This window comes from Parambassis ranga, chromosome 2 (assembly GCF_900634625.1).
Source record: "Parambassis ranga chromosome 2, fParRan2.1, whole genome shotgun sequence".
Classification (NCBI taxonomy): Eukaryota; Metazoa; Chordata; class Actinopteri; family Ambassidae; genus Parambassis; species Parambassis ranga.
Window position 1 is genome coordinate 4,184,943 of NC_041023.1, and position 21,344 is coordinate 4,206,286.

At 44.8% G+C, this 21,344-nt stretch overlaps 2 protein-coding genes across 2 annotated transcripts; one reads left to right on the forward strand and one right to left on the reverse strand.

Annotated features, from left to right (window-relative positions):
• Positions 1-8,039: 8,039 nt before the first annotated feature.
• trhrb (thyrotropin-releasing hormone receptor b) lies at positions 8,040-10,440 on the reverse strand. Its single transcript, XM_028399435.1, has 2 exons — positions 9,658-10,440; positions 8,040-8,465 (listed from the first exon to the last, which is right to left on the reverse strand). Exons 1-2 carry the CDS (start codon positions 10,438-10,440, stop codon positions 8,040-8,042), a joined length of 1,209 nt encoding a protein of 402 aa, XP_028255236.1.
• Positions 10,441-20,132: 9,692 nt separating this feature from the next.
• On the forward strand, positions 20,133-21,011 carry LOC114432292 (transmembrane protein 74). The gene is made up of 2 exons (XM_028400215.1): positions 20,133-20,285; positions 20,424-21,011. The coding sequence occupies exons 1-2, from the start codon at positions 20,133-20,135 to the stop codon at positions 21,009-21,011; spliced, it is 741 nt and encodes a 246-aa protein (XP_028256016.1).
• Positions 21,012-21,344: the final 333 nt, after the last annotated feature.

The window sequence follows — 21,344 nt, forward strand, 5'->3', positions numbered from 1 at the left end:
TCTGTTGCATTAGCCTCAATCACGAGAGGCCTGAAAATTTAATCATGTCCACCGCCGCTGCTTTTTCCTGCTTGGGTACATCGAAATGGAAATTCTGCACTTGTCAAACAGGCTCTGATTGTTTTTCTTAATACCTCAAGTAGTGTCCTTTTTTCCCTCTGAGATCAATAATGAAGACAACTTCACAACGTGTAGCTGCATTATTTTTTTTTTTGTCTTTCTAGTAAACATGTGACATTTCCAAAAGCCCACTCAGAGATACGCTAATGGACTTTTCTTCCTCGTTCTAAAGAGAAAAGGAGGTTCTGCCTCCTGTAAATACACAGATCCATGTCTGCTGAAGGGAAAATAAGAAAAGGACTGAAAGAATAACTGCGCAGATATTCAGAGTTTTGAGAGGAACAGTGTGTGAGTTCCCGTCAGAGGCTGCAGTCCAATTCTCCTCTGCAATTTTGTCGAGACTACGTTCAATTTGTGTCCTCAGCTCCACTGAGTGCTGCCATTTCCTCTGTACTCTTCTAATCGCCTTTTTTCTGTCTCATTGTTCTGTTCAGGAAAACCCTGCTTCACTTTATTTAATTATTGGTGTGCAATTGCATTAGACGGCACCGCTTTTTGCTTTTGTTAGCCGCACCAGCATCCTTAGATTACTTGAAGGCAGCCTGTCAAAGCTCACTAATGTCTCTGAGGACACAAAAAGAAGAACACACGCCGCCGAGCCGCGTGACGACGGCAGGGAAATGAAAAACAGTAGCTGCACTTCACAGACCGTCATAGGCTGCTGTCAGGTAAACACGGGGCTAAAAACTACTTTATTAAAGGAGAAATTTCAAGATTGACAGCAATCAGCTGCAGGGTCAGAAGCAGACCTGAATTAAAGCCTGACTCATATCCCCTCCTCAGTCTGTGATATACTTTTACCAGCAACGACTCATAATGAAAGATAATGAGGATTATGCAGCGCTGAGAGTCATATGACATTTCAGCGTAAACAACTGCTTCAATAGAGTCAATTAGAGTCAATTCACTTTATGACATTTGTACCTGCGGTGAGCTGATAGGATGTCGCACGCTCGCACAGGGGAGGCAGCCGGGGAGACGATACACAACAATCCAGCACCTATAACAGAAGGGTCATTAATTAGATATTTACATCAAAAATTATAAATATATGTGATTTTCTGTTCACTCAATCTCTTCCTGTGTATTAAGAGTTTTAGGAGGACACAGCAGCCTTCAATGGAGACTCGAAAAGGCATTTCAGGAACCTATAGCTTGGTGCTGTGCTGAGGACAGACAAAGTCCACCTGTGGGCCGACCTTCAATGTGCAGGAGTGGCTACAAGATGTGAGTTTGTTGTCTGAACACAATGACAGTAAACAACAGTAGCTCGCTTTAGCAAAGGTTTCAATGGATAAAAGCATCAAATACCTCCAGACTTTTGATGTTCAGAGGTTGTGAAGTTGCTGAGTTGTGTAAAGTTGTGATGATGTACTACAGAACAGACCAAGATAAAGCACAGGCACTGAAAAAGTAATGTGTGGAGCCTGTGAAACATGTTTATTTTAGATGTTGTGAGGACTGAGTGAGGACTGAGATGGTGGAACTGTCCTCCATTTTGGAGGATTTCACTCATGGTGGACCTGTGGGTGACCTCATGTCCACATTTTTCAAAGACTCACAGATGTTTGGACATTACTTCTGCTACTTGATGCTTAATAAGAAAGCCAATAGCATTAGCAGATTAGCATGAGTGTTTCTGAAAGATTGAGACGGGCAGGCTCGGGTGTGTCCTCACTGTTCCTGTGAAATGTTTGTTCCTCTGTTTAGAAGTTGGAGCGCTGCGATCGTGAAGTTTTTTTTCTTCAGTGTCGTTTATTTATTTTGGATTTCACAACAGCTTCTACATGATGATGATACATGATGTTCTTCCTCGGGCTCACGTTACACTACAACAGATAACATCAGCATGATAAAAAGACGAAATAAGACAGGGAAGAATACAGCAGCATGCATGAAATGAGTCGTTTCAAAACTCGAGTTTAAACACAATGTGACTTGATAATGGTTCGTCTCTCTCAGTACATAACAGCATGTTTCTGCTGGGAGTGAAAAACAGCCTGATGTGAACCGTCGCTCTTAGTACACAGGACCTTGGGTGCTCTAGACAATTAAAACTTTATTATACTGCAGAGCAGAAAAACTCAGTCTGTCCTTCACCGATCATTAACTCAGTGTGGTGTGAGTTCTGCTCGTACTAGTCCTTCTGTTATAGTTCAAAGTTATGTGTGTAGCTATTTTGCACTAACTGGAGTTTGTCCTGGTTTTTATTGGACCTATTGATCATATAGCTGGACAGTAATCTAAGTGGGTGAGAACGAGCCTTTGAATGTGTTGCTGTGGCAAAAATCTAGCACATCTCTTAGTGATTCCCATTCCTCAATCATGGAGGTTACAACTTTTTCAATATGCTGTTTCCTATATGACAACAAGACGTTTGGTATCTTCTTTCTTCCCTGTATAGACAGCTTTATTTCAATGCTGCACCAGAGTAGAGGACCTACACAAGCACCTTGTGGCACACCATATTTTTAGAAAATCAGAACAGCTGCCATTTTTAAATACGTCTTCACCTGTTTGTTGTTCAACCAGTTTCAACCAGTATAGGTTATCGATAATGAAAATCTATCAACACTGTGTTCTAATTCTACTGTTATTTTCCATTGATTCAACATAAATCATATTTCTGTTTATCATCTGCTTCAGTGTAGTGGTGTCATTGTCTGTGTCAGGATAAAAACAATTGGTTTGTGATTAAGCCTGCACTCCTCTGCAGGTGTGATTGCACCTTTTTAAATGATTAAATCAATCAAACCCACACATTTCTCAGCATACAGTGAGTTACGGAGGTGATTGCACATTCTTTGGTAATGAATAGAGCTCCTAGAGAAGCTTTGACACCATCATGGACGACGTGGCGGCCGCCCGTCTGCGGGCATCCAATGTGACGATATAAGCAGTGAAAACTTGACACGAGATGTGTTTGAGGACTTTTTCATTCATAGAATTCTGTTGGTGGTCACTGTTTTGAAATGATAGTTATGTTTTACATTTTGTTTGTTGTACAGAAACACAAACTAATTTTAATATCTGATTGACGAGCTGTAGAGGTGCTGAGTTTGGTTAGCTTTGCACAGTCACACTGTCTGTTTTCCTGCCTTTTCTTTTATTATTATTAATGCTAAGCTAAGCTAACCCTTCCTAGTTAGAATTAAAGGGGTTTCTGTCCACCTACTGGCGAATCCAGTCCAGTGTTTGGGCATAGTCTCATTAGCTGCTAAATGTCCAGAAGCTAGCCTGCTAGCTAAGATGCTAAGATGTGTGTGTTGCTTGTTGATATTCTAAACTTACCTTATTGTTAATCTTTTCCACCAAAACAAAGAAAAAGTGAGAAAAACTTCCTGTCAGCGTACAATCTTGGGGACTACTTTTTGCAGTGGATTGATACAGTGCTGCATCATATATCAGTGTAACTATCCACAAGCATCAGTTCATGTTTGGTGACAGTGGTTAAAAATAAAACAGATTTTCGGGTTTATGGTTGAAATAAACATCCACATACATGTTCTGCCTTGGAGCTCAGACTTTTTTCTGTCAGGAGAAGCAGTGACTTGTCTTCGAACAGCCTGTGACACAGTTGGTCTTCTTCCTCACACAGTTATAATTATTCATAGAGGCTGCTCGTGTTCAGCACAAGAGCTGCAATTAGACCGCCCCCTGTCTTTGTGGCTCCCTCTGTCCAGGAGTGTTACACTGAGCATTACAGCCCTGTTATCACAGAGAGGCCTCTTTTTATTGTGCTGAAACACGCTCACTTCAGAGTTAATGAGCCTGAAGGTTTCTTATCTCTCCCTGCCCATGTTCCCCCGTCTCTGCTGCTCGTCCTCCTGTCCCTCCATGGTTTTCTCTCTCTGATCGCTCTTCCTTCTTTTTGCACCTTGTCTGTTTTGACACTTTGATTAAGCTAAATTCAGGCTGTGCTCTGTTATTTAACTTCCACAGGGGCACTAATGTGATTCGTCTTATTCACGGCCTGAAGCCTGCCGACTGTCTGATAATTGCATCCTGTCACATGAGGAGCGTCACTTTTTCTGGTAATCTCTAGTTTTTCAGATTTTGCTGCTAATGGATAATTGCTGTGGTGATTCTGCTCTGAGGTTCTCAGTGATCACCTGTCATCTGGAGGAAGTGTTGGTGAAGTTTACTGTGTAGTCGAGCAGCTGTATAGCCAACAGAGACTTTCTTTGTAAAAAAAAAAAAAAAAAAAAATGCCACATTTGATTGATAGTTACGTCCAGCAGGGACGATATCATATACTATATTATTATTGTCATTGTATTGATCAGTGCCATCTGATCATGGGAGCTGCAAACATCTGGGTCAGAATTCATGTTAGGGACTCAGGAGTCCAAGGTTTGGCCCCTCTGAGACCACAAGCTGCTTGGTTTTCACCTGCGGTTAGGTTTTGTGATGACATGGAAAGATGCGGCTGAAACAATGCTCACATGTGCCGTTTTGGATGATTGAAGTATCGGCCTCATGTTAGGTCGAAGCAGTCAGTCACACGACAGCTCTTCACCTTTTTATATCTGTGTCTGCCACAGTTTTCAACACACTGCCGACACTTATCAAGACACTGAGTAAGTGGAACCGCACATCCTGTGACATCACGTGCATGAACTCTTTTTGGTGGACTGTGACACTGACAGCATGGTCGACTCGTTCAGAAGCCTTCAGCATGCTGGAAGAACGTTTTGACACCCATATTGCCATTGATTGGAAAAACACAACGACCGAGATGTGAGGGCTTTTAGTCAGAGCTGCGTTCAGTGGGCGTCTGCACACACAACATCCAGCTGTCAGCTGTCGTCCTTTATCATTAACATTTATGGATTACACCTTTTACACTTTTTTTGTTTTATTGGACGATTTTGCCACAAAAGTTCTTAGAGGAAAAAAACTCTGACTTCAAAGACGCTGACGTTTTGCCTCCGTGCTGTCCTCACTCTTTATTGGAGGCTGGCGTCTCTCTGCAGCCTGACAGAAATGAGTCGTTTCACAGCCATTCTCACCTCTGATTCTGAAGCCGCTGATGGATTGGAATCACCTGCACACATCAAAACATTATTTACACTCCAGAGAAATCTAAGGAGGCTTTTTTACATTCCACTCATGCAGGTTATTCATGGCGATGACAGTAAATTGGCTGTTATAAAACCCCTCCCAGGAGCTACACTTGATGTCTGCCTCAGTCTAAATGTTCATTATGTTGAACATGCAGTGATGGATGAAAGCTGCTGTTTACATTCAGTGTCTGAACACTGCATGGATACAGTTTATTGGCTCTGTGTCGTCTGAATATAAATGACATGCTGCGTTCACTGTCTGGTTGCTGATAGACTATTTATTTTTGGCCTCCTGGGGCCAATGCAACAAGCTGTGGACACTTTGACACTTTTTATTTATATTGTAAATGAAGCAAGCACACAGCTTCCTTGGTTAGCACGCTAGTCAATGTAGCATTCCTCATACTTAGCATAGCATGTGTAAAGAAAATGAATACATGTTTGAGTTTTCTAAACCTGCAAAGTGACATTTTAATAACAGAACGAGTATGCATGATGATTACTTTAAACTCATTCATGTGTGAATGGAGCCAACAGGAAGTCAGCTGGCTTTGATAATGGGAATTATAGACGTGCAAGGTCTGTACAGGTCTGTCAGCAGGACGCTAATGAGCATGCTAGCCCGTGGAGCCTTTGAGCATGACGATGAAGGAAACACTGTTTTTAACCAACGTCTTTTAAATAACTGAGGCACCATGTTGATGCAGCTCACATTAATATTTAAAATTATAGATATATTAATTAATGTTTGAAAACATCCATCACATACAAATGATTGATTAGTGCATTAGCCACCTCTGATGTCAGGTAGAGGAAGGTCTGGGGTTCATTGCTTAGGCTGCTGCCACTGTGACCCGACCCCAGGAAAATGTATAGATAATGGAGGATGAATGTACCACTGCAGTGTATTAGCCTTCATTTACTACTAGAGAGAGGCTGAGTTTGGCTGATTGTCCAAACACTTTAATTCTTCTCCTTCCTGCTTTTTCAGTTTTGCTCAGTGCAACCAGTGAGTGAGCTGAGCCAGAAAGAAAAAGTTATATCATATTATAATGTTATATTATTATTATTATTATCATCATATTAAAGTTGCTCCAAAAAGGGAAAAATCCTCCAGTTTCATTCCATAAATAACTTTATTTTCAACATAAAGACAAAAAAGTATTTTTATACAGCCATCAAACAAAGAGCATCACATTCATCTGAATATACATCACCAAATAATAAAATATGTTTCAAGGAACAATAATAAAAGCAAGAGACAGGCATCAAATACACATCTGACACACAGAGCTTCACTTTAAACACACACACACAACACAAGTCTGATCCTAAAACCCTGTGCAGCACATTTAAACAACGAACGAGCTGCTCCACACGCAGCTCTGTGACACATGCCTTCCCTCAGTGTGGCAGGCTGTTTGTCACTGATCGGTCAGTAAACGTCACACAGCGTCAGCGTATCTACAGCAAACATCACGGGGCCACGTTCAGGGGCTCACAGACGGCTCTCACATCTGAAGCACAGATAAGCGAAGCGATGGTTTGTCACATCCACGGACACCACGGTCACTTAGCTCACAGCACTGCAGCTAAACATCGCCACGTTCCACATGTTACACCGACATCTGTGACACTGCGCTGTCTCCGAGGGTTAGGACCGCTCAGGAGTATGTATTTTACTACACCCGCCCTTCTCCAGCATCATTCATTCAGCATTAGGTAAAAGATGACAGCAGTATATGTAACATGGCCTCTGGTCATCGTGCTTCTCTGCTGGTTGCAGTAAATCACCTTTTTGTAGCAGGTATTGTTCTGTAACCCTGATTTGTGGCTAAATGAAGAGCTAATTCAACCTCTGGGTAAAGAAAAGGGCTTTGCCCTTTTTAATTCCCACTAATTTCGGTGTAAAACGGATAGAAATCTTAGCTTTGTCATTCTCATGATGAGGTCTGCCATGCAAAATCAACTTATTACAGTATAACACCATGAAGATCTGAGAAAATACTGTCACTTTAAAGCGCAACACATAAAGATAGAAGTTCTTTAGACAAACAGGAACAGGACAGTAAACTTGATTTGGGCACTTCTTGGATCCTCTGCTGCCGTCTCTCAGTAATCCTGCCTCGCTGGCAGCACAGCCTGTCGGGCTTCACATTGTGGTCGAGGCCTTCGGCAGCAGAGGTAAGGCCTTTTGTGCGAGCGGCCGTTCATGTGTGACTCAGCCTTTAATGGACCGCCTACCCTGAACATATCAGGAGGGCCGGATGTGAGCTGGTCCAGCTGCTTGGGAGGGGGGGGAGGTCTTTCTTTTCTTTGACTCGGGGTGTGAACATCAGCATCGAGCTGCAGCTGAGAAAAAAAATCCTGCAGTCCACACTTGAACCCGGAGTTGCTGCTTTTGTTGTGTCTTTGGTTTAAAGCTCCGCTAGCTGAATGTGTGCAGGGCGGCTCACTGATGTTAGCAGCTGATCAGCAATGAGTCTCTGTGACAGCGTCCATCTGATATCAGGATGGTGTTTTTGTTCACATTGGTGTTTTGTTGACTCATGGAGCTTATATTACGTGGGCAGCTCTGAGATAAGATAGCAGCTGAGAGTGTTTATCTGTGGATGTTTGAGGCTTAACAATGTCCGGGATGGTTCTCCATGGCGAGCGTGTTTGTGCCTCAAAGGCTGTTATTACGCATCAGTGGCTGTAATCTGTGTTTACATCTCTGGCTGCAGCAGCCTGCCTTCAGAAAGGTCAGCAGGCACTCAGGAAACGATATTCCCACTTAAAAGACTCCATTAGGCAACATTTTCTAAGTCTTAAATCCTGGAATGACCTGCAGGATGTTGGCCTGAGACAAACTCAGGCGTCACTGAAGTTCACCTGCCCGTAAACGCAGGCGTCCGCTAACATCATTTTCTGATCCGACAGCAGCTCGTCTGTGACGGTGAGCTCCTCCAGCTCCGTGGTGAAGTGATCGGTGCTCTCCACCATCGACGTGTCCTTCACGGCGCTGTAGGTGAGAGCCACGCTGTAGGTGGCCGGTTTGTCAGAGCCCTTCCGTCCGCAGCGGCAGATCTTGCGGAAGGCGGCGCGAAACTTCTGCGACATGGCGTTGTAGATGACCGGGTTGATGGCGCTGTTGAGGTAGATACAGATGCGACAGAAAAGCACGAACCAGGTGTCCAGGTAGGCCATTTCCAGGAAGGAGTTAACCACCACCAGAGTGCGGTACGGCATCCAAAGCACGGCGAAGAGGACGACCACCACTGCCAGCATCTTCGTCACCTGTAGAGGGAAACAGAGAGACATGATTATGATACATAAAGCTAAGCTAGCTGAGCAGTTAGCTTGTCATGTGTAGCTCCTTTTTGTGGCCTCTGTTGCTGCCATCTTTGTCCTTGTTATTCCTTGTGTTAGATGCTTTGTTTCTATTCAGTTTGAGTTTCATCAGAGGGTCAAATGGCCTGATCACAGGTTCATCATTTAAAATCTTAATGTTGCCAGGTTGCTGACATCTTGCCAGCTGTGGCTCACGCTGCCTGGTTCCTGATTCGGTGTGATGATTTTTTGAACTGAGCCACAGCGTGCTAAAGGTCACATATACCAGGCTGCAGTTTGGTTTTTTATTTATTATTATTAAGTGAAATTATAAAACATTTGAAGATTACATGAAAAAGAAAACTTATTAAAACATTTTACTTTGTGGATGCACTTGAACAACTTTTGAAGAAATTTAGATTGGATTAAATTTAGATTAGATTTTTTACTGATGTATGCTATTTTCTGCCGACCTTTAATCCCTCTGTAAAACCAGTTTATTCTAACCTGAAATATTGGGTTGGATTTAGGCATCAGAAATGACATCAGGAAGTAAAATCTGCCTGAATGTGTATATAAAAAACTTACTTAAATTCCTTTTAGAGCTGCATCAATTTGTTGATGGTTTAGTTATTTATATGTTTTGAATTGATATTAATTAAAATTGAATTAGTCTTTAAAAGCCAAACTTTAACTTTTCAAGATGAGTATTAGGAATTTAAAGATGTTCCTGCTGGAGGCTGTACTTTATATGTATTAATATACAGACTTTAGAATGAAATAATTCAACTGATAGTATATAAATATAAATATAATTTACAATTTAGAGGCCATAATAGTTTTACTTATTAAATGTGTTTAATTTATATTTATTGTAGAATTAATATTATAACATTCTGATCCACTGTTCATTTTCAGCTTTAAGTAGCTTTCTTTGGGGCAGCAGCGGCTCAGTGGTAGAGCAGGGTTGTTCAATAACCGGAAGGTTGGTAGTTCGATCCCAGCTCCTCCCTAGTCACACTAGCGCTCTATGCTGGCAGCCATTAAAGTATTTAAAAAAAAATAAAAAGTAATGAAAATAAAAAGAAAGTAATCCCTAGGGTTTCAATATTCGTCCGAATACTGTGATTTTCAGAGTGAAAGCGCGCGGCGGACCCACCTGTCTGCGCGAGGTCGCCGTGGAGCTGGAGTGGCGGGAGTTCTTGCAGCTCGCGCCCTTGTTGCCGGCGTGGTTGTTGTGTCCGTTCTTCTTCTTGTCTTTGGGGTCCGGGGGCAGCGGGTTGAGGAAGAGGATCCGCGCGATGAGTCCGTACAGAACCGCGGAGAGCAGCAGCGGCAGCACGAAGAAGACGCCGAAGTCGAAGAAGTAGATGGGCAGATAGAGCTTCCGGGGGACTCTGTAGCCGCAGGTGATGATGGTGACGTTGTCGTACACCAGCTCCTGGATGTCTGACAGGTAGAACCACATGACGCAGTACAGCGAGGTGAAAGCCCAAACGAACAAAATTATCTTCTTAGCCCGGGACAGAGTGCACAGGAACTGGGCTTTGATCGGGTGGCAGATGGCGATGTATCTCTCTATGGTGAACGCGGTGATGGAGCAGGAGGACGCGTTGATCCCCAGGTACTGAAAGTAGGTGATGCAGAGGCAGCCGTAGTGTCCGAACACCCACGACGCAAAGATGCTGTCGGTGATTGTGGGTAGACCCGCCGCGGTGAGCACCATCAGGTCCGCCACAGCCAGGCTCACCAGGTAGCAGTTGGTGGGAGTCCTCATGTGTTTTGTGGTGAGCACCACCAGGATCACCATCACGTTACCGACGATCCCCAGCGCGCAGATCACGAACAGAAGCAGGCTGCTTACCACCTTGTACTGAAGGCTGTAGTCCGTCCACGGACCCAGAGTCTGGTTCAGCTCTGGAGCGGATGTCAGGTTCTCCATCTTCTTGAATCACCTTCCCGGCGCAGTGGACCGCTTTTACGCACGGCAGAAACGAGACGTCCGCCAACTTCACAGCTCAGAAAATAAAGTGTTGACGGATTTAAACAGCTCGAGAATCTGCCCAAGTGTCCTCTGCTCGTTAAAGCATCGTGATCTGACAGACAGACGCTCGGTCTCCGGAGTATTTTCGCGCTCTTGCTGTGCGTAAAAGGGGCGGCGTGCTGCCTCGCTCTCCTCAGAACAAACTGTGTGTGTGGCCAGATGGCGGCTTGGTTTTGAGCTTTCCTTTTGGCACGAGCGCTCATACGCATGCGAGGGGGATTAGCCCATCATTCTATTTTCCAATCAGACCTCCCCCATCAACACGATCAGCTGTCATCTGTAACAGCACCATGATCCGTCTTACAGAAATCAGTGATAGTGATGGAGCTGGTTCAGACAGTGAGGCGTGCCTCTCACTGAGCTCAGCAGGCTGCAGAATGGAGCGAACTGCCGTGTGTGCAGCTCACCAGGCTGCACAGTGTGTACAGTAAAGATGCTTTTTTGTGTTTGTGTGACAGAATGATGCATGTGCACAAAGCTCATGTGGAAGGAGCTGAGCAGCAGGAGACCTCCAGTGAAACACTGACACAACAACACAACAACCTACAACCCTGTTTTTAATGCCTAACCCTAACCAGGAGTGGAAAACTAAATAAAAGAGTTCAGTCACCAAAGCACCGGTGCCACAGAGTGGACATGAACCCAGGACTTTTTGTTTATATTATGAAATGGTTGATTCATGTATGTGTGAATGATTCACGTCAGTGTTCACAAAACAATAGGCTATGCTGCGTTCCAGTCCCTCCTCTTCAGGAAAACCTAACATGAGGTTGATCTTTCAGTCCTTGAACATGGTGTGTGTGTGTGTCTTTCTCTGGCTGTGTTCATGGAGGCGGGCAGTTGTCATGACGGCAGCTGAAAATGGCGCCAATAAACAAACCAAGTGTGGTGTGTTGTAGATGTATGATTGACCAAACGTGGCGTTTTTTTTCATGAGGACATGCTGTCATATTTCATACAGTGTGAGGGGTCTGTTGCCTTGCGCTCTGTGGCGTCAGGCTCTCCGTGGTGTTCACTCTGTGTGCTGGTTTCTACTCGTTTCATCTTGCTGGTGGAGATGTGCATTGATTCCACGCGTCAGGTTTCTGCTTTGGTTTCAGTTGATTTTTCCTTCTACACACAAATGTGTCATAATGTGGGAAATATTTGCTCAGCCTTGTGCTAAACATCCGTTAAGAAAATAACACTTTAGCTCTTACTGTCAGTCCACTGTGATGCTCGTATTCTATTTCTTCTGCTCATATTCTCAGACATCTGCTGCTGATATGTCAGGCTATACGTCACATTTCAGCCTCATTAGTCTGAGTTTCAGCTGTGATTTGTCACATTGATGCAAATGACTTCACCACCCAAGCAGCTGAAACAGTAAATAACATCACACGAAGGTCCTCTGCTGTAAAGCCAACATGAAAAGCACACAGACCCAGCTCTACAGTGACCTGCATCAGCTGCCACGCCGTCCAAAGACATGGGAATCTGCTGTTGCAGATTCTCTGCACGACTCTGTGGAGGTGGGAAACTCTCCTCCTCACCAACTGTGCCGAGCTGAGAGCTATGGCCATCATGCCAACACTCACTTTGTTCACGCCATTGTGCTCGAAGCTGCGGATCTGCCAGCCATCCATCCCGAGCAACAGGTGGAACCACGTACGGCAGGGAATTACATAACGATGACGCCCCCTTCCTTTTTTTTCTCCCATTATTTCCCAACAGTGAAGAAAAGAGGCAGTTTATCACAGTGCCCATGTGTGTTTGACTGGTTGTTATTGTGTTTATTAGGCTGAATGAGTGTTTTTATTTCAGATAGAAATGAACTCTAAAGCAGACTGAGCCGTTCTTTCAGCTCTCCGTCATGTCCTCTAATCATCTTCAACCACATGCTTAAATCAGTCTTCATTAATCGTGGAGACATCACTGCTGTATCCGGCTCCTCACTGAACGTCTTCACTTGATTACATTATTCACATCAGCAGCTTCTGCAGAGACTGAGGGGAAGAGTTTTACTGCCCCCTACAGGACGGAGCAGACCAGTACACCCTGGGCAGGACTACATGTTTATCAGTAAGTTGTGTTTAAGGTTTCTTCTTACTAACTTCTTATCTGCAGCTGTCAGATGTGACAAATAAAAAGACTTAATGAGACATTTCACCCTCATAGTTTTGAGAAGTCTTCATTATCTTCACTTTTTTTATTCAATCAGAGGCTGCAAGATTCTCATCAAGAGTTCTAATTAACATATTCTGACCACATTTACATTCATATTCACAGATATGCTGAGGAGATGTTTGAACGGCTTCATTAAAGGAGCTAGCTCTGAGATCCTCAAGCAGCTTTTATTATGAAGTGCAAAGAGGAGTCCATCCACCAACCCGCCACCGAGAAGAGGTAACTACAGACTAGCACTAGAGTGGCTGTTAACACTAATGAAGACAAGTTGAGCTGGTGCAGCTGAAAACAAAGGTGCTGTAGTCTCTACAGAGCAGCAAAATCCAGGATTAAAAAATGAAGTCAAGAGTGTGTGGAAGTGTCCAAAGTTGCAGTTCACCTGGCAGCCTCTAGGAGCTCCAAAAGTGAGTCAATCCCTTGTTAAACTGTCCAACACCACAGCAACATCCTCCATAGTTACACACTGTTTATAGTCTCTGTACACCCACCACGCTGTCTGCTGGAGTCTGATGCTCTTATTCATTGTTCAGGGAGCAGGCTGTTGATTCTGCATCATCGCATCCCAATAACAATGTCCCCTGATGCCAAAGACGGGAGGCCGCAGCTCATCCATCACATCGTCATGTGGGTTAGTGGTTGGATGATTTGTGTAGTAGACACACACACCAGGAGCTCTGACACCTCTTCTGTCTCATGTCGAGCTACACTCACTCACTATTGGTGCTGCACAGGAAATGCGGGCTATGGCTAACGGGCTATCATGCTAACTTGGGTGAGTTGGGTGAGTATGTTGATTATTACAAACACAAAGAATAACAAGATCACACCGTTAAAAGAAAGAAATCTGAGAAAAACATCTTGAAATCTGAGTGAGTCGTCAGTGCAGCAGCGAAAAGGAGGAGTGCAGGAAATCCTCCAGCGTCTGATTTTATTTCCATCACAGTTATATTTAGAAAAAGGAGACAAATCTGCAGAAGTGAAACAGCTTAAGCCGGGCCACAGGACTCGATGGCGTGTGAGCTCATGAAACATTAGACACCATGTTTCCTGGGAAACATTTAACACAGGCGCTGCTCAGGTCTGACAAAAATACCATGAGAGATGGCAGAGGAGGAAAGATTATGATGTTCTCCGCAGGTTCCTCATGAATATGGATGGAAGGAGACGGCGATGTTTTGCAGCCTGTGTGCCTGTAACATCAGCGTGGCTGTATCTGCTCCCAAACCGTAAAATGTGGCCATTCTGTCTGAGTTATGTGGCTGTTTCACACATACGCTCACTCCCGTGATGTACAGTAAATAAAACAAATGAATCTGTTGGAGGAAAAGCTGCAGTTCAAATAAATGTAATAACTCAGAAAAGACGTAAACAGTACTTTAAATGTAAAAAGACCTTTGACCACTCTGATTTACAGAGGCAGCTCATTCTAAAGGACACACACACACACACACACACTCACACACTCACTCACTGCAGACCAATGACTCAAGGTCAGTCATAAAACCTCTCTGCTGCTCTGTCCCTGACCTCCCTTCATTAATAATAAGTACACTGTGGGGTCCAGTCTATAACCTGCACTGACAGACAGCATTAGTCTCTGTCTTCCTCACACACACACACACTGAGGGAGTTCTGTGTTCAGGTGTGAAAAAAAATCACATTCATAATTCATCCGATTCCACCAAAGGCTTTAAAGGTGGGAAGAGCTCATAGAAACGTCACGCTGAGCTCTCAGAGGAGGAAGATAAACATCTCAGAGAGAGAGGACGTGTGAGTGCGGCCTGCAGCCACTACCAGATGGAGGCGCCACCAAGCAGAGATTGTTCCTCATTTTTATTATTGTGTTTTAAAATAATCTTTTTCTTAACAAGAAGCTGCTGTGATTAAAAACAAAACAAAAAGCTAACGCCTGGTGAAAACACATCAGGTTGAGGTGTCAGGGAGAACCTCAGATGTCTGAGTGTAGCTCCACCATATTCTCCATCATCCCAAACCTGCTGTTTTACTCCTTACTGAGAGTTTTGCAGCCGTATTGTTCCCTTGTTTGTTGGGCAATATGATCATATGTTCTGATCAGAAACTGCACGTCAGAGCAGGAATATGCTCTCATCTTAAAAACATGTAAGTGTTACTGTTGAGTCAAAACAGTTAAGTGACAAATCTCTCCTGTTTAACATGCAGAGGATACATGATCAGTGACATCTTTACATGATCATCTAAAGCCGCTCAGAGCTTTCAGTCATAAACTGTAACAGATGATTCTTACACAAAATATTTGTTTTGCACTTGTTTCTCATGTGTTGACAAGTTCCCACTGCGGGTTTTAAGACAGCATTTGTCTCAAATCTACAAAACTGCAAGCAAACTGAGACGTCTCAGAAATCTGTTGAGACAACCTGCCACAAACAGTCAAACACGGGACAGACTTCCAACACGCAACCTCATCGGAAACTTCTGCTTCAATCAAATCCTGTGTGTGTGTGTGTGTGTGTGTGTGTGTGTGCGTGTGTGTCAGACAGAGGGATTATCAGAGGAAGTGAAAGGAGGCCGTCTGTCTCCTGCTGATGCTCTGTCGCCTGTAGTTGCGCTCCTGATCTCGGGGCAAAGGTTCGTTTGATGTCTCTGCGATTTTATTATCACTGTTTACCTCTTTGAACCTTCACCAAAACATTTAAGTAGTGCTGAGTGAGAGCAGAGAGAGCTCAGCTTAAGACCTCAGCTTGACTCAGCTCTTACTGTACATACAGTGTGGGTGTGTGTGTGTGTCCAGTCCCATCCTCCTCATCCTCCCAGGCCTGCTGCAAGGCCGTCTGACTCAGTTGTGTCCTCCTGTGTCCTGGTCTAACCTTGGACCAGCGTCTTTGCTGCTGCTGCTGGTTTCCCATCAGCTATTCTTGGCTTTACTCGCGCTGCAGCTTCACAGCAGACCCGTCAGCGTAAAATGCCACACTTCACCGGATGGCGTAAATAAAATGGGCCTGCTGGTTGGGAGCGTCTCTGGAGGAAATGACAAATCACTTTAGATCATAAATAGCAGAGCAGCGGTGTTACTAGGAAAACATGTCATGGGAACAGACCGCTGGGGTTTCTTCTCTCTGCAGCTGTGATGGAGCAGAATATTTTGCAGGAGGCCGACATTGCAGAACATCTGTCTGTGGTTAGTTTAAATTTGACTGCTGTGCTGCACGTAAAGTGCTACTGAGATGAGTTTTCTCTTTGTCTGTTTGCTGCCGGGTGGTGGTGGGTTGTAGAGGAAAATTAGGTTAAACACACTCAGACCTCAGGAGCACACAGCAGAAATGAACCTCAGAGTCATCAGACGCAACTACAGTCTATAAATACGCCCAAACATCATTACCTCAACAAACCAAAGACAGATTTAGAGATGGTTTTATCATAAGAAACAGACAGTTTGTTGATTGGACGACTCTTGTTAATAAAGAACAGAACAACTGGAAGTTAGTGTCATCTGCCCCCTTACAGTGGGTTAAAATGATTGATAACCTCCTGATCATGACATCACCCACAGGTTTTCCAAAGAGCCACATAACTCAGTGTTGGCACTTTCTGAATCATCCTAAACTCCTGTTTGATCTAAATACAGCCAAAGAAGTGGCGCATGAGAGGTGGGCACAAAGTCACAGAAGTAGGAAGCTTGCACTGTGAATGTCACTCAGAGAAACAGCACCCTTTAACCCTGTAGGGTTAAACAGACATGGTGGTCCCGCTCCTGCTTATAAGTCACTTCTTGGTGTACGGTACTTTATCAGGATCCTTGGTCTTGTTGTTTTGAGGCGTGTCTTAGTTATTCTCCTGGCTTTGCTATAATTTGTTCTGTTTTGGTTGTGCTTCCTGTCTTATTTTGAAATTCAGGTTTCCTGTGTGTCTCCATGTGTTGTACCTCTTCTTGTGTTTTGTTGTGTTGTGCCTGTGGTCAGCCCCCTTCAAGAGGTTTTTCAGGATTCTTCTTTTCTGGCTGGTCTCAGTTCAGTTCTTGGCTTTTCCTCAGTTCTGGCTGTACCTGATGGTTCAGGTGTTTTGCTTTTCGGATTTTCTGATGTTTTTTTGAATGCCTCTGTTGCTTTTTTTCCCTTCTTCTGTTGAATTTGTGTGTGTGTGCGTGTTTGAGTCCTCCCTGCATAAACATGACATACTTTCATCTTGTGAATGGATCTACATCCTTTGGCAATCCAGCATGAGAATGTATTGTCCCCACTCTCATAGAACATTTCAATATTCTCCTCCTGCTGCTTGGAATCAGTTGATAATGACCTCGTGTCTTATGCTACATGATTTGTGTGTTTGTGTAACGTACTTTCTCCTCGAGTTAGTTGAAATGTAAATCTTTACACGTTTGACTGATGCTGACATTTCATCATCACAAGCTGCAGCATGTCTAACACTGGTCTGATGCCTCGGGCTCCACCATGTGTGTGTCTTTGTGTGACTCCCTGTGACATGGCACAGTCATGGTTATGTATGTCAGAAAGCTGCAGGCGGGTCAGGAATCACTGTTAATGCATCAGCAGTGTGTTCACATTGTGGACTCATGTTCAGGGTCTTGTGGTCATTTCACACTGAGTCCAGGTTTATTAACCGTTGCAGCAACATGAGCATCAGTATGAAATAAACACTGCATTATATAACAGTCTGTTTGTTTCCCTGCTCGTACTGTTCACACTGCAGAACCTAACAATGAGCCCACTGTGGACTGTGTGCTGTAAGGACTGAGAGGAACCTTGACTGAAGCAGCACCTGAAGTAACAGAATCTAACCTTGGTTATCGCCCACATCAGTGTGACCATGTCTGAGAGGAGAGAGGAGTGCACCCTGTTCATGTGAAATGAACGGCTCAGCTTTGTGGTCTAAGGTAGAAGAGTCACGTTTATGTCAGTGTAGCCCCTCAAAGCCCCTTTGTGGAGCAGACAGGTTCCAGAAGGTTGTCTCAGAGACCTTCATGCACATCTCACTGATTTGGAGACTGATTTGGACACTCCACTGTGTTTGGATTGTTCCCAGGTCTCATCCATGGTCACAAACTGCTGCTGAAATGTCTCAGTATCCGTGTGACCAGCCTTCTATGCCGCCTTGTCTACACAAACCTCCTCGGGTGACCAGACCCTGAGTCTGAGGTACATGTATTTTGAGTTTTAAATGGTCTGTTTTGGCCCCAAACTGTGACCCGTCTCGTCTGTGCTGTGAATTCAGCTGCTCTGAACATGTCTTCTTTGTCCAAGGTCAGACATGTTAACCCGCCTTGAAGCTTGGTGCTTTTTGTTGCTTCCTCTCTTAAAAAGGTCCTGACTGCTAAATGTACAGCACACAGCTCTCACTGTGCACCATCAAGCATCAGGGTGCTTGATCTGAGTAAACAGTAGAAGTGAACTTCAATGGCGACGCACTGAAGCGTTCTCTAATCGTGACCTTTGGCTACCTACAGCATAACCTACATATGCTCCAGTGCTCTGCAGAGGCAGAGAGGAGCACTAAGGGTTTCCATCAGGCGCTCAGCATTTCTGCATAATGTCACATGGTTGTTTTGTCTTTTAAGTGCAGGAACATTCGACACTCATAGATCTACATTGTAGCTTTGTGTTGTTTTTGTGAGTTCCTGAAAAGCTGCCGGTTGGGAGCTGCTCTGTCTGAGCAGGATGTGACACCATTTAGACTGAATATCAGAGTTTCTCCTGAAAATGGGCCAGTCAGGAATATGAAGAGCAGAACGCTCATCTGAAGGATGAACATGACTCGTTCTTACATCTCTGTGTCACTCACAGTGTGGGAATACAGATTATACAGATTATTAAAATGCTGCAACGACATGAGCGCGATGATATCTACAGAGGATACAGATTCAGATTCAGAACTACTTTATTTGTCCCCGAGGGGCAATTGACGTTACATCCCAATCACTTCACTGATAATATAATATAATAATCATGACCCCCAGAGAATGAATCCTATTCACCTTTGGAATGGTGATATTTCCTCTACTCTTTGAGCTGTGTTTTGAATTGAAAAGCATTGGTATAAATTGTAATGGAATCTAGTGCAATACCCAGCTGATGGATCCTAGTCACTTTGGTATCCATCATATTGGCGTTGTGTGAAGTCTACTCGATGAGTCTACTTGACATATTCATGATCCTCAGAGGTTTAACTGTTTGTGCTAACTGTCTGTGACAGTGTTTTAGCTCCACTCTGAGTTTGCATGTGTACTTTTAAGTGAAATGTCCCAAAACCTGTTAGATTAGGTGTTGGTCAGGGTTTCATGCTCTCCTGTGGATGAACCCTAATCAGTTTGGTAACTTTTCCTGTGATGCCACCGTTAATCTTACATATGTTACTATAACTGGAATGTTATATTAACTCTTTGGTGGATTGTAATAAAACTTAGACTAAACAGTCATGGTCCCCAGAGGTTGACTCACTGGAATTGGTGATTTCCCTGCTTCTCCTCCTGCATGATCATAAGCTATATGCTAAATGCTGCATGTGACAACTGTTGAAATTACTGTAGCACAGCTGAAACATTCATAATCCCCAGAGGTTGAACCACAATCACTCTGCTTTTACAGCATCTTTAGCTCCACCATCAGCTTGATGTGAGTGATTTTTAAGGCAGCTGTTGAACTAATTACAATAAAAGTTCAGACGTTCATTCTTTTTTGAATGAGGTCCAAATTAAATCCACCTCAATCATTCATTAGCCCCGGTAAATGAATCCACATAAGTGTGGCTGAGCTCCACCCTCTTATTTTGAGTAAACATTCCTCATCAGTTGTGGGATTAATTGCCACAGAAATCCACCTCAGACGTTTGTGCTCTCCACAGGATGGACCGCATTAAGGTCTGATGAGCTTCTTATCAGAAAAAAAGCTACTTTATTTTGAAATCTACTCAGCAGCAGCGATGCCTCCTCCTCTCCTCCTACTCCTCCTCCTTCCTCTCAGCTGATTAGGGTGCATGTGCCGGGGAACACTGGAGTTGGCTCAGTAATCAGCCTTCTGAGGCGGTCTACTGTGGCTCAGTCTGTGGGAGGGGTCTGACAAACCTTTCCCTCTAATTGACCAGGGAGCAGAATCAGTCGAGGATGCGGGCAGGCGCGGACGGAGGGAGAGGTGCTCCGCATGCTGTTGCTTAATAGCCTGTTATGCGCGGAATCAGACGTGGTTACCCAGTGTTTGAACTGACAGCTCACAGCTGAGGAATCATTTCTGTGTTACAGGCTTGTTTCTGACTTGCTGAGCTGCACTTTAAGCTGCTGCCTGTGCGCCCAGCAGAGAGCAGCGTGTAGACCCCGCTCTGCTCAGACTGCTGCGAACATGCAAAGAATCAAAGTTGTTGCAGCTTCGAGCCGCCGCGTTCCTCTCACAGAGGCGGCCGCATGGGTTTGACGGACCGGGAAGCCCAGCCCAGCTCAGATGGCTGATCTGGAACTCTTTTACTTTGATCACGCTGATCCCAGAGCCGCCTCCCTGCCTTTAAAGCGGCCCCCTGAGATCAGCTGCAGCGTCGGAAAGTCGCTCCTTCTCGGCGGAGCGGAGCTTTCAGCACCGCGGACAGCTCCGGAAGAGGTCACTGAGATCAGCGGCGGAGCGGAGCTTTCAGCACCGCGGACAGCTCCGGAGCGCGTCGCTGAGCTCAGCGGCACCGGGGGGAAGTGGCTCCGTGCCGGCGGAGGAGCGGCTCCAGCAGCCCCGGAGCTGGAAAAGGAAACCTCCTTCACCTGCACACACGAGGAAGAGGATGAGGAAGGACTGTGTCGACTGAGTCAGAGCTCCTCAAGTGAACTGTACGAAGAGGAGGAGGAGGAGGGGGAGGTGGTGATGGAGGAGGAGGACATCTCTGAACTTTACTTGCTGTCCGACGACGACCTGTCCTCTGACGGCTCTGGGAAGTCTGTGGATTACGGCTTCATCATCGCCGTCACTTGCCTGGTCACCGGCATCTCTTTGGTCGCCATATCCTACACGGTCCCCAGGGACGTCCGCGTGGACCCGGACAGCGTGTCCGCGCGGGAGATGGAGCGCCTGGAGAGGGAGAAAGCCAGAGTGGGAGCCCATCTGGACCGGTGCGTCATAGCGGGGCTGTGTCTGCTCACGCTCGGGGGCGTGCTGCTCTCCACGCTGCTCATGGTCTCCATGTGGAAAGGGGAGATGATGAGGAGGAAAGCCTTCGCCTACTCCAAACACGCAGCGAAGTTGTACGGCTCCATCAGCCTGAGAGCCGGCTCCAGCCCGGCGCGGGAGTCCTGCTCCCATGTGTCAGCGGCTGATGAGGATTTAGAGGTGCTCAGCTGAATTTATGGACGGGACAAGCGGAAAAGACCCAGACAGCGCTCAGAAAATCCTCTCAGCCGGCAGGTTTAATGTCTGTTTGGTTATCTTCTATTTTAAGGACAGGCTTATATATTTTTTCCAAGGCTGTTAAACTACATTTATTCACATTAAAGAGTTTCTGCTGGCTTTTTCAGATAAACAGTTTATTACAGTCCCCAACAGAGTGTCTCATGCTGGCTGGATGTGTGCATATTAAATATGAGGCTTTTCTTCTTAGATTTGGAGCCAAGTTTCCCCATTCAAACAAACAGAGATGTGTTTATTTTGTTATTTAAAGTGTTACAATGTGGAAAT

Bases quoted from the DNA above. Each gene is read 5' to 3' on its own strand.
- trhrb (XM_028399435.1), bottom strand. From the start codon at position 10,440: ATGGAGAACCTGACATCCGCTCCAGAGCTGAACCAGACTCTGGGTCCG. The intron at 8,466-9,657 runs GTGGGTCCGCCG...TTCCCTCTACAG, and splicing joins CGGCGACCTCGCGCAGACAG to GTGACGAAGATGCTGGCAGT.
- LOC114432292 (XM_028400215.1), top strand. From the start codon at position 20,133: ATGGCTGATCTGGAACTCTTTTACTTTGATCACGCTGATCCCAGAGCC. The intron at 20,286-20,423 runs GTCACTGAGATC...GAGCTGGAAAAG, and splicing joins CGCGGACAGCTCCGGAAGAG to GAAACCTCCTTCACCTGCAC.